At 40.7% G+C, this 12684-nt stretch overlaps 1 protein-coding gene across 1 annotated transcript in view; it reads right to left on the bottom strand.

The window, feature by feature from the left end:
- Positions 1–818: 818 nt before the first annotated feature.
- CDH17 (cadherin 17, LI cadherin (liver-intestine)) overlaps positions 819–12684 on the bottom strand; it is an 88818-nt gene continuing 76952 nt past the window's right edge. The window contains exons 14-18 of the mRNA XM_010833511.1: positions 11418–11548; positions 8490–8729; positions 4185–4301; positions 3934–4047; positions 819–1653 (exon numbers count right to left, since the gene is read on the bottom strand). Of these exons, the coding sequence (XP_010831813.1) occupies positions 1553–1653; positions 3934–4047; positions 4185–4301; positions 8490–8729; positions 11418–11548 (703 nt within the window). The 3' untranslated portion in view covers positions 819–1552. The remainder of the gene's footprint in view (positions 1654–3933; positions 4048–4184; positions 4302–8489; positions 8730–11417; positions 11549–12684) is intronic.

Raw genomic sequence — 12684 nt, 5'->3', positions numbered from 1 at the left:
ACACAACTGAGTGACTGAACAACAACAAGGATGCAATTTTAAGTGACCTAAATCACAGTCACCCTTGGTCCAAAACACACAAGAAAACTTCCTAGAGAAGTTGCTGAGGAGTTAGACCATTCTTTAGGCTGGGGTAAAATTTGTGCAGTAAATTTGCTTTTGGCGCTCCTAGATTTTTGTTTTCTTTTGTTTGGTCTTTCAGCATTTGGTGAGACAAGAGAGAACCTCACCCATCATGAGACTTCCAATGAGTCTTGTGTGGAAAAAAAAAAAAAAAAACAGGTAAAAAAGCTCAGTATTATGTTGGGGCACAGGATAACATTATGCAAGAAAGTAATATTGAGGTCTTAGAGTTTACATAATTTCTTTTGTCTTACTTTTTTGCTTTCAAAAATATATAATAAAAGCCCACAAAGAGGGTTATTTATGAAAAACAGAACTCCATGGCCTGCTTTAGCCATCAGTGTAGGAGTGCCTTTTCAGATACAAGTTCTTTTCCCCAAAATTCTTGAAAATTCTGAGAGGCTGTGTAATGTTGAACGCTTTCAAGACTCAAATCGGGAGCCAGACAACAGCTCCAGGTCCTAGAAGTGCTTCCAAATCTAAGGTTTTCTTATTTAAAAATTTAAAATTCCTCATGTATCTGCCTTGAACATCCCAATCCGTGATCATAAGCACAGTGAATGTTTATTTCATTGCGGACCCCTCTTTATGGGTTAATTCTACGTGAGAGGTAATTTTGACTAACGATAGTTAACCACTGCTAGCTACTCCTTCCCTCAAGAAATGCAAAGAATCAGGAAGCAGAACCAAAGAAATCCAAGAAACAAAGCCACAGCCAATGTTTATTCTTGATTGTTGTCACTACATCTTTCATGCTTCCTTATTTTCCTTCACCATTAAATATATAATAACCAAAACTTTATTAATAAACACACAAAGGAAGTGGACACAGCACACGAGCATGGGAGGTGGTGAGTAAACATGGTGAGTGGCTGGTGTTTGCAACCAGGGTCTGTGAAGCAGGCCTCTTCAAACGATCAAGAGTTTCTGTTCAAACTGAGGGACAGGTCTGCCCTTTTATTTTTTCTTCCTGAGACTCTGTTTTGTTCTTTTCTCCAACAAATGTTTTAAAATTAGTGAAATACCAAAGGAGATATGGTGGAAGGAGACATGGGATGGAATTAGAAAAAAGCATAAATGGAATCCAGAAAGCTCTGTGATGGGTGACTGATAAAACCTCTTGAGGAAGCAAAAATAAACAGACTATTTCATCAGCCCCTCATTCCCTAAGAGGGAAAAATACACATTTTTGTGTTTGGAGAAATAGCTACGACTTTTGCAGAGTAGAAAAGTGTCATGAGAAATGGGAAAATATCTCTAATGTCTATAGCACATGAAATATCTAAAAGTAATAAAATATTGAAAGACAAGAGAGTTTATCTGTAAAACTTCCAGTGCATATGTTGGATGAAAAGTAAAAATACGGGACTAAATGGTTATGTTACTGAAATAGCACTTGGTACATAAACTCAAACATTCTTTTTCACATTCAGTTTCTCAGAGGCTTGGTTTCAGATGCCTGAGAACTTTCAGCATTATGTTGGCCTTTATCCCTCTTCATCCGGAAAAACATCACTGCTAAAATTATGCCTAAAAGAGAAAAATCAGAGTCAAATAGATGAAATCTTACAATGTACTGTCACATTCATTTATAAAGTAGCACCCTAGTAGGAAAAAATGACTCATAAATTTCATTTTGTGAGTGGGTCAACAGAGCTTCGTTGTCATGGCGATTAAGGGCTTCTAAGCATGGGTTTTCTTGGATAAGTACGCTTATCACTTTTCTTGCTGTCAGTGTGTAACAAGTCCCAAGTTATATCTAAGCTGATGGCTCTCCCCAGGCCTCTGTCAAGGGATATAGGACTTTATGCCTGCACTACCCTGAAGACCATATGAGCATCCGACAGAGTTCCTGAAGTCTGGACGCAGCCAATAGATGTTGATTCCAGTCCTTCTTCCCTGGAGGAAATAGGCCAATGAGAACAACCAGAGAGCTTTTCTAGGATTCGTCCATCTACCTAAAGCCTACTTTCACCAAGTATCACATTTTCTTTTGCACCTTCTTCATGGCTCCAGCTTGAGTAGACTACCTAACCTCTCTGCTTTCCCTCATCTCTGACCTCCTGCAAAATTACATTGTGCATTTTAGCACTAAATGTGTACTACAAACCAGAGACCTATATGGAAAAGGAAAAGGTGAACTCAAGACCTATTGTTTTTAGGAAATTAACCTGGCATTAGGGTCACAGGAGGAATAATGGCAGAAAAGACTGGATGCTCAGAGGCCCATTAAGAATCTTGCAATAATCCCAATCCTCCTATTTTGAAAAAAAAGTAAGGATATGAAACTACAAGATCCTATTACTTCTGTCTGTAGATCACGAAACTCATCCAATCTTTAACTTGTGGTAAAATTTTGAGAGTAAATGGTCATGCTAGAAAACCATGGCATGCAAGCCCAAAAATCCTTTCAGGATGAGAAGACAAATAGAATAAGAAAAGGCATAGAGGTAGGGGGGAGTTTGTTAAGTGAGTAAACCTCAAAAGCCAGCTCAATTAGCATAAAATGTTTGTACCAAACTGTTGTCAGAGAGAAATGATGGTCACCATGCACATATTAGGCTTCCTTGTAGCTCAGACAGTGAAGAATCTGCCTAAATGCAGGAGGCCCAGGTTCGATCCTTTGGTTGGGAAGGTCCTCTGGAGAAGGGAATGGCAACCCACTCCAGTATTCTTGCCGGGAGAAGCTCATGAACAGAGGAGCCTGGCGAGCTATGGTTCTTGGGTCGCAAAGGGTTAGACACAACTGAGCGACTAACATTACTACTACTATGCACATATTAGGATGGGCCATGGTCACGCCACAAAGGCCTTTCTGTGTCATAATAATGAGGAATACAAACAGAAGGGTATCCCTGTTAGAGATCCCTGTTAGAGCTACGAATCAGAATTCAGAGTGGTAGACTGGATGATGGCAGAAAAGCACAGATGCCAAAAGAACAATGAAAGAGACTTAGAATAACCCCAGCTCTTCCTTTAAAAGAGAAAGGATGTGAAACTGTGTCAACTCCTTCGCTCAGGTGCATGTGAACTGATGAAGTATCTACTAATATGTAATTTGCGGTGAGAACACCTATTGAAAAGAGGGTAAAGACTACAGTAGACACTGAGCTGTTTACAAAAAAGAAGACAGGGAACTCTGCTGTCTAGGGGCCAAGGCAGAGTGAGGCCTGCGATGCAGTGGAATTATTCTGAGTTAATAAAGAATCAAGGTCCACAGTCACAAAAACATAAAAGGGGGAGTTCTGCAACATGTCAGGTCCTTCAGATACGCCCACATCTCCACTGGAAGGCTGCTGCTGCTGCTAAGTCGCTTCAGTCGTGTCCGACTCTGTGCGACCCCATAGACGGCAGCCCACCAGGCTTCCCCGTCCTAGCTTCTACCTATTCCAACAATGGCGGGCTAGGCCCTAAGCTCTGTGAGTGAAAGATCCGCTTATGTCCGTCACCGTGTCTCCCACCAGGCACAGTGCCTGACGCATAGCAGAGGGACAGCTACTGCATTTATTTCCTCTTCAGCATGAAAGCTTGGTGACTCAGCGTGAGATACAATGATTTATTCTTTAAAGCCACCTATGTGATTTTAAATGAACTGGTTTAAACTTGCTGGTTTTAAACTAACCAGCAAGGCAGTGATGGGTGGAGGGTAGTACCAAAGCAGTAACTCCCAATCAGGTTTACTGGTGATCTGTATGCTTGGTTATTGCCCAGGCTGCCATCTGAGCAGCCCCAGCTCAGCCCATGAAGTCAGACCCTCATGTGAGCTCATGTTTCTGACAGAAATCGTTGAATCTGAGAAATTATACTCACCGATAACCAAAAAGGTGGCAAGGAGTATACCAACTGCCATGCCCACTGGGGGTATCCCAGGCATGCGAGCCGCTGGCTGGAAACACCTATTTTCCACACACTTGCAGAAAGTAACTGAGAAACAGAATAATATTTGGTAGATAAATTTTCAAGCAAACAATTGAGGAATCCTGTATTAAAGATAAGAATTCTCACAAATTATCATATTGAGAGACAACATTATCCCAAGTTGCCTGCAGCAAAATATCTACCTGGCAAAGAGACAGTCCTTTCCAAGGGTGGCCGGCCACCATCACCGATGCGGATTGGGATGTTGTAAACTCTCTCCTCAAAGCCCGTGTGCTTGGTGGAGAGGCGGGCATGAGTTCCTGTCAGAATAGGGGAAAAAAATGACTGACATGAAAACACAACTGTGGGCCCCTGGATGAGCAGGAATAAAGCTCATCTCTGCCTCGAACATGAATGGTTAGATGAAAGTGTGAGTTAAACTACCCCAAGTATCACCACTCCACAGGTACCCTCCATAATGTTAAAAAGGATGCTGAGGCATCCATCAAATTCTCAATTCCTGACTTCGCTGTAGAAACGAACACCGAGTGCAGTAGGCTGTCATTACTCCTGGTAGTTATGTTCCATAAAGTGGTCACAAACACTGAATTAGAAAGCATATTTGAAGAAGTAATTGCTAACGTTTTTCCAAATTTGATGGAAACTCTAAATCCTCAGATCCAAGAAGATCAGCAAATCTCAGGAAAAAGAAAAATAAACAATTACACATAATACTCAATTTACTGAAAACTAGTGAAAAAGAAAATCTTAAAGGTATCCAGAGAAAAAAGGATATTATACTCAAAAGAACAAAGAAGAACCAATACAATCCAGAACACAATGTCTGTAAAGTACTGAAAGAAAAACTGAGTAAGTTTAAAAGTACCCCAATCACATGTTCTCAGGTCACCATGGAATTAAATTAGAAATCAGTAACCAGGAAGATGTGGGCAATCCCCACATATATGAGAACAAAATACCCTACTTCTAAATAATCCATGTGTCATAGAAGAAATCTAAAGGGAAGTTAGAAAGTGTTTTGAACTGAATGAAAATGAAAACGCATCAAACTTTATGGAATACAGCTAATACGACACTGAGATAAATTTATAACACCAAATACCCACATTAACAAAGAAAAAAATTCTCAATTGCTTCAGTTTCCATCTGAATAAAAGCAGTACCAAAAAGCAAGTTAAAAACAACATAAGAAGAATAAAGGAAATAATAAAGATCTGAGCAATGAAATATAAGACAAAAAATAAGGCAAAATCAATGAAACCAAAAGCTTGTTCAGTGTGATTAATAACCTCTAGCCAGACTGATCAAGACCAAAAAAGAGGCAAAAATTTCCAATATTAGAATGAAGTGATATCACTACATACTCTGTAATTATTAAAAGTAATAAAATATTATGAACAACTTCATGCCAATAAATTAGACAAATCTATTGAAATAGAGAATCATTTGAAAGACACAAACTAGCAAGCTCAACCAAAAATAAATCTATAACTTGAGTAGTCCCTTATCTATTAAAGAAATCGAATTTATAGTTAAGACTTCCTACAAAGAAAACTTTGAGTCAGAAGCCTTCACTGGTGAATTCTATCAAACTTGAAGGAAAAAATAAAAAGCAATTTTACACAAATTCTTCCAGATAATTGAAGAGGTAGAACACTTTCTAAATCATTCTGTGCAGCCAGTGCTACTCTGATACCGAAATCAGACAAAGGCACCATAAGGGGAAAATACAGGCCAATATCCCTTATGAATATAGACAGAAATAGTCTTAAAATTTCAGCAAATTGAATCCAATCACATAAAAATGCTAATATTTCACCATCAAGTATGCCTTATCTCAGGAATAGACTGAATTAAGATACAAAAGTTGACTGAAATATTTCACCAACTAACAGACAAAAACAACAAAAACCTAAGTTAACCAACAATCATCTAAACAGATGCAGAAAAAACACCTGAAATTTTTAGCATCATACTTCATTAAAAAAAAAAACAACCTCTCAGCAAGTTAGGAGTAAAAGATAAAGTCCTCACTCTGATAAAGGACATCTACAAAAACTTATAGCTAACCTTAAACCCAACGGTGAGAGACTTCTGAATGCCTTCTCCCTGAGATCAGAAGCCAAATTGTTTCTTCTCTCACTACCTTCATTGAACATTGTCCTGGTGATTTTAACCAGTAAGAAAGCAAGCTAAACATATAAAAAGCCATCCAGATTGGAAAGGAAATAAAGCTATAATAATTCACAGACAACATGTAGAAAAACTATGAAAATGTAAGGAAACAAGGGAGAGAGAACTTACAAGTGAAGTCAGCAATGTTATACGCTACAAAATCAGTATAAGAAAATCATTGGTTATATTTCTATATGCTGGAATTAAAATTTTTAAGTATTTATAACAGCATAAAAATATGAAGTGCTCAGGGGAAATTCTGTAAAACTATACGTAAAAAATTAAAACACATTGCTCAGAGAAATTAGGAAGACCTAAATAAGTGGAGACATAATCATATTCATGGATTGGGAAATTCAGTTTTGTTAAGATTTAAATTGTCCCCCAAATTCAAGCACCGATTCATACTATCTCAATCACAACCAGCATAGGTTTTGGGGGTAGAAACAGACAAGCTTAATTCGAAAAATTATATAGATATGCAAAATAAACTTGAAAAAGAACAAAACGAGGACATTGACACTACCTGATTTCAAGTCTTATTATTGAGCTGAAATTATCAAAACATTATGGTGTTGCTATAGACAAAGAACTCAATCAAACAGAAGAGAGTCCAGAAATAGATCCATGTATATGTGGTCACTTGGTTTTTGACAAAGCTGCCAAGACAATTCAATGTGAAAAGGATATTTTCAATAAACAGTGTTTAAATAATTAGCCATATTTTTAAAAAAATGAACCTTGACATTTACCATACATGCAAGAAAGATTAACTTGAAATGGATCATAGAGCTAATTGTAAAAGCTAAAACCATAGCTTTCTTTTCCTCTGGAAGAAAAAAAAATCTCAGAAAACTTTAGTGACCTTGGCAAAAACTTCTTAAAGAATATGCAAAACAGTCACAGATTATAAGGGGAAAATATCAATAAATTAGATTTCATCAAAAAAACTTAATTTGCTCTTCAAAAGGTACTGTTACAAAATAAAAATATAACAGTGCCTTGGAAAAAAATATTTGTAAACATATATCTGACAAAGACCACAACAGAAGTCAAACCTTTGCTAAATTTTTTAAGCAGGCACAGTATTTGACCAGACACTACACTGATGAGGATATATGGATGGCAAATAAGCTTATGAAAAGCTGATCAACACCATCAGTCATTGGGGCCATGTAAATTAAAACCATAATGAAATACTACACTCCCACTACAATGGCTAAAATTAAAAAGACTGAGCATAACAAGCATTGGGAAGAATATTAAGCAACTAGAATTCTCGTTCACTGGTGGAAATGTAACATATTACAAACTATTTGGGAAGCAATTTTATATCCCCTTAAAATTTGACCATATAGCTACCATATGACCACTTCCAGGTATTTAACCAAGAAAAATGGAAGCACAGGCTCCTACAAAGTACTTTTTCACAAATGTTCATAGCAGCTTTATTTGAAATGGCAAAAAATGGAAGCAATTTAAGTGATAATAAGTCAACGAATAATAAATCATGATATACAATGGAATACTCCTCTGCAATACAAATGAGTGCTGTGTTGATATATGCAATAACACGGTGAAATCTCCAAATAAGTATACTAAGTGAAATTAACCAAACCAAAAAAATTGCATGCTGTTATTTTATTTACATAAAACTCTTGAAAATGCAAACCAATCTACAGTGACAGGAAGCAGATCAGTGGTTACTTGGGGGTGATGGACAGGAAAGCCTGGCCTGCTGCAGTCCATGGGGTCGCAGAGTTGGACACGATGAGCAACTGAACTGACTGAGGGATGAACAGCGTGGGGTGGAAAATAGGGACTGCAACAGAGCATGAAGAAACCTGGTGGAGCTGGTGGAGTCGTCTTACCTGATGGTGCTGATGGCTTCAGTGGCACATACTTATATCAACTTTTATAAAACTGTATGTTTTAAATATATGCTGTTAATTGTATGTCAACTATATTTCAATAAAGCTGTTTTTAAAAGATCATGACAAAATCTGTTTCTCAGCTGCCACTGGTTGTTTTGCAATGCTGCTCTGATTGGAAAACAATTCATGTACACCAACTACTGTCCAACTGTTCGTTTACACCAAAGGGGACACTGAGTGTTAACAATCTGTCTTTTCCCAACCTTGGGGGCTTTCAACCCTCTGGAGAGCTTGCCTGTGCAAGTTTCCACAGCATGAACTTCCTTTCTGGAGCGGGGAAGAAAGCTCTGTGTTGAGTGCTGCACACACACCAAGGCAAATTAAAAACTCATTTCATCGCCCATCAGTGTTTTTCTCAATGTTCTTTTGACAACTCACCATTGATTTTGGAAACTTCCCAGTCTTTTTGTAAGCTTTCGCTGCCAAGGGAAAATGTAAAGTGTCGACCCCGAAATGTCAGTTCATCATCATCGGTGGCCTCAAAAATGAGACTTCCGGGTGCTTTGGGGGGATAGCAAAAGAACAAGCCTGTGTACTCCTTGACCAGCCGTGGGGGATTGTCGTTCACATCCGTAAGGGTCAGGTGGAATTGCGCCGTGGAGCTCAAGTAGGATCCACCTAAGGAATTGAATCATTGAAATACGGTGTCTGTTCTCATTCTCTCAATCAGAAAAGATATTTCCTTTCCTTAAAAAAAATTTTACAATTCAGACCTAGTTTCATTTTCTGCTTTAAAAGTCTTGATAATAAAAATAACTAAGGATTATGAATCTGCCTGCCAGTGTAGGAGACGCAGGAGATACAAGTTCGATCCCTGGGTCGGGAAGATCCCCTGGAGGAGGAAATCGCAACCCACTCCAGTATTATTGCCTGGAAAATTCCATGGACAGAAGAGCCTGGCGGGCTACAGTCCATGGAATTGCAAAGAGTCAGACACAACTGAGCACACACGCACACCCCCAAGAATTATGTGCTAATGTTTTATACATGTTACTTCAAAACAATTCTGCATGCATTTATTGATGAGAAGACTGGAGCTCAGAGAAGTTGTGTGACTTGCCCAAGGTCACACAGCAGTCGAGAGTCTTCCAACTCAAGAGATCTGACTCTAGAGCCCACAACTTCAATTGCTCCTCATCACTGACTTAGGTGTGGTTGTTAAGTTTTCTAAGCGTCAGGACTTCCCTGTGGTCCAGTGGTTGAGACTTTGCCTTCCAGTCCAGAGGGTGAGGATTTGATTCCTACTCGGGGAAGTAAGATCCCACCAGCTGCAAGGCAACTAAACCTGCACTCCACAACTACCGAGCTGAGCCTGCACACCACAGCTAGAGAAGTCCAAGTGCCGCAGCCAAAAATAAATGAATAAATTAAAAAAAAAAAAAAACTTTTCTAAGTCTCATTTCTTCAGCTGTAAAATGTGACTATATGAGGATCCAACATGTAGTATTCTTAGAAAATTGTACAGAGCTGTACAAATGTTATTTGCTGGGGTACCATGGTAAAAATTTTGACCTTGCTGCCTGAACAATTAGTAACTGTGTGATCATTGGCGGGTTACTTATCAGTATCTTGGTTTCTTCATACATCAAATATAATCAATAATAATCCCTCCCCATAGTGTTGTGTGAGGGGTAAGTGCTTAGAAGGAGACGGTCAGTACAGCAGTGACGCTGACGGTTCTCATTCTCCCTGATGTTCCTACAATTTCTGACTCCAGCCCGCTTCAATTCCTGTAAATTCTATTTGCCTGCTTTTCTTGCCAGCTGTCTGCATAACCAAAGGAGGAAGAGCTACCGGGTTCTTGAAGTCATTTCATCGACACGGATCAGTCCAGGGCCAACAACTGCACACCGGGCAGAGTTTTGAACCCTGTTTTTGATTCCTGACACTTCTAAACTGTGAGAGGCTTTAGGACACGTCTAGGAGAAGGCAATGGCACCCCACTCCAGTACTTTTGCCTAGAAAATCCCATGGACGGAGGAGCCTGGTAGGCTGCAGTCCATGGGGTCGTGAAGAGTCAGACACGACTGAGAGACTTCACTTTCACTTTTCACTTTCATGCATTGGAGAAGGAAATGGCAACCCACTCCAGTGTTCTTGCCTGGAGAATCCCAGGGACGGGGGAGCCTGGTGGGCTGCTGTCTATGGGGTCGCACAGAGTCGGACACGACTAAAGTGATGCAGCAGCAGCAGCAAAGTGAAGTGCTGACCCCACGGTACATTTTAGCAGAAGGCAGAGCACAAAGATTTCACCAGAAACTTTCTGCTGATTAAATCGGGAGCTTTTAAAATCAAGAGTTAAATGTGTAGAGTGTGATAGTGGTATGTGTTAGAAGCACATTAACCAGAAGCAAGAGAGAGAGCCCCCAACCCACCTCAGCGAGGTCCGTGTGCTCACCCACAACCATTTCAAATTCAGCACACACATCTGCGGGTCTAGCTTCCTTGGTTTAACATGACTACAGTACTTTGCTGTTCTTCAACTTTTTACAGACGGGGACCATTTTCATGATTCCCACATACTGGAATTTTCCCCATTCCCCTACTCCCAAACCTGGGCTCTACATTTTGAAAGTTTCTTTCTTTGCTCTAAATCTGTGTTTATTTAGTCATACTTTGTTCAGTTCTCTCTCTTTTTTTTTTTTTTGGTAAGTCAGGCAGGTATATTACTATATATTATATAATTCTGGGGCTTCCCTCATAGCTCAGTTAGTAAAGAATCTGCCTGCAATGCAGGAGACCCCGATTTGATTCCTGGGTCGGGAAGATCCCCTGGAGAAGGAATGGCAACCCACTCCAGTATTCTTGCCTGGACAATCCCATGGACAGAGGAGCCTGGCGGGCTACAGCCCATGGGGTCACAAGAATCAAACACGACTTAGCGACTAAACCACCACCACCATATAATTCTATATACTACATGGTGGTTTGATCCCGCTCCCTGGAGAAACCCACAGCCACTTTGGAGGAAGGCGGGGTAGTTCAGTGGGGTCACAGGAACCTTCCTAAAAGCCGTGGTCCCTGCAGGATCCCACAGAGGGAGCAGCAGCCCTAAAGTCCTGCCAGCCTCCAGGGGCAGCCCGGCCGGAAAGAGCCCCGCAGCAGTCACGAGGGTTCTCGCCCGGAACACAGCCATGGCGGGGTGAACCCTTCCCTCCGTGTTTGTCCTCTTCTTGTTTCTCCACTGGCAGATATTCTGACCGTTCAACCCAGTGGAGTTTCCCACTCACCTCTCCTTCCCTCCCACTTCTGTTGACGTAGCCCCTGATCACTTGTGTTACCTTTTCCGTATTTGTGTTGGCTCACCTACTTCCGTTGCCACCACTTGTACCCGATACAGACTTTCAGCTTCCCTGTCCAGCAGCGCCACACTGAAGATCTCACCAGTGGCAGGATCAATTCTTAGCCAGCCTCTCTTGTCGCCTCTCAGTGAATAACTTCAGTAAGAGAAAAGAGCGAAAGAAAGCCCACGTTACCCTGCACGAAAACGTGGAGACAGTTTATGCACCTCTACGCTGTTATATCAGCACTGTCCCTTGCAGACTATTGACAACATATATAAAGAAGCATAATCTAATATTACTAATGCTTTGTTTGCCTACCATCTGCCTTCAAAAGAAGGATTTGTTCATCCCTACAAAGTGGTTTTGTACTTGTTTTAATGTTTTTTTTTTAAAGGTAGAGTCACAACCTCTAGTGAAAAAAGTTAAACTTCTTTTTCAAATAAAACAACCTGGAATTGTCTATTAAAACCATGCCCTCTAAGAAAAAGTGAACACTTATTGGTGGATATATGTGAATAGGTGAATACTCCGAGGCATGGTGAACTCTTCATTCAACAGACATCTGCTGAGAGATAGCAAACATCAGGCTGTGGACCAAGAGAGGAAATTACCAAAGGGGGTTGTCAGGCCAGTGGAGGAGACAGAGACAGATAATTCTAGTGTGATGATTGTCAGGGTCCATGTGGAATTCCAGATAAGGTAATGGGAATCAGAGAAGACTTTCTGAAAGAGTGAGCTGTGCTGTGTTTAGTTGCTCAGTCATGTCTGAATCTTTGTGACCCCATGGACTGCAACCCACCAGGCTCCTCTGTCCATGGAGATTCTCTAGGCCAGAATACTGGAGTGGGTTACCCTGCTCTCCTCCAGGAGATCTTCCCAATTCAGGGAACAAACCCAGGCGTCTTGCATTGCAGGCGGATTCTTTACCAGCTGAGGCACCAGGGAACCCTCTCCTGAAAGAGTTCAGTTCAGTTCAGTTCAGTTCAGTCACTCAGTCGTGTCTGACTCTTTGCAACCCCATGAACCGCAGCATGCCAGGCCTCCCTGTCCATCACCAACTCCTGGAGTTTACTCAAACGCATGTCTGTTGAGTAAGTGATGCCATCCAACCAAACATCTCATCCTCTGTCATCCCCTTCTCCTCCTGCCCTCAATCTTTCCCAACATCAGGGTCTTTTCCAGTGAGTCAGCTCTTCACGTCAGGTGGCCAAAATATTGGAGTTTCAGCTTCAACATCAGTCCTTCCAATGAACACCCAGGACTGATCTCCTTTAGGATGGACTGGTTGG

Source organism: Bison bison, unplaced genomic scaffold (assembly GCF_000754665.1).
Source record: "Bison bison bison isolate TAMUID 2011002044 unplaced genomic scaffold, Bison_UMD1.0 scf7180017863702, whole genome shotgun sequence".
Taxonomy (NCBI): domain Eukaryota; kingdom Metazoa; phylum Chordata; class Mammalia; order Artiodactyla; family Bovidae; genus Bison; species Bison bison.
The sequence above is the reverse complement of the archived record's forward strand: the minus strand, read 5'-3'. Positions and strand labels throughout refer to the sequence as shown.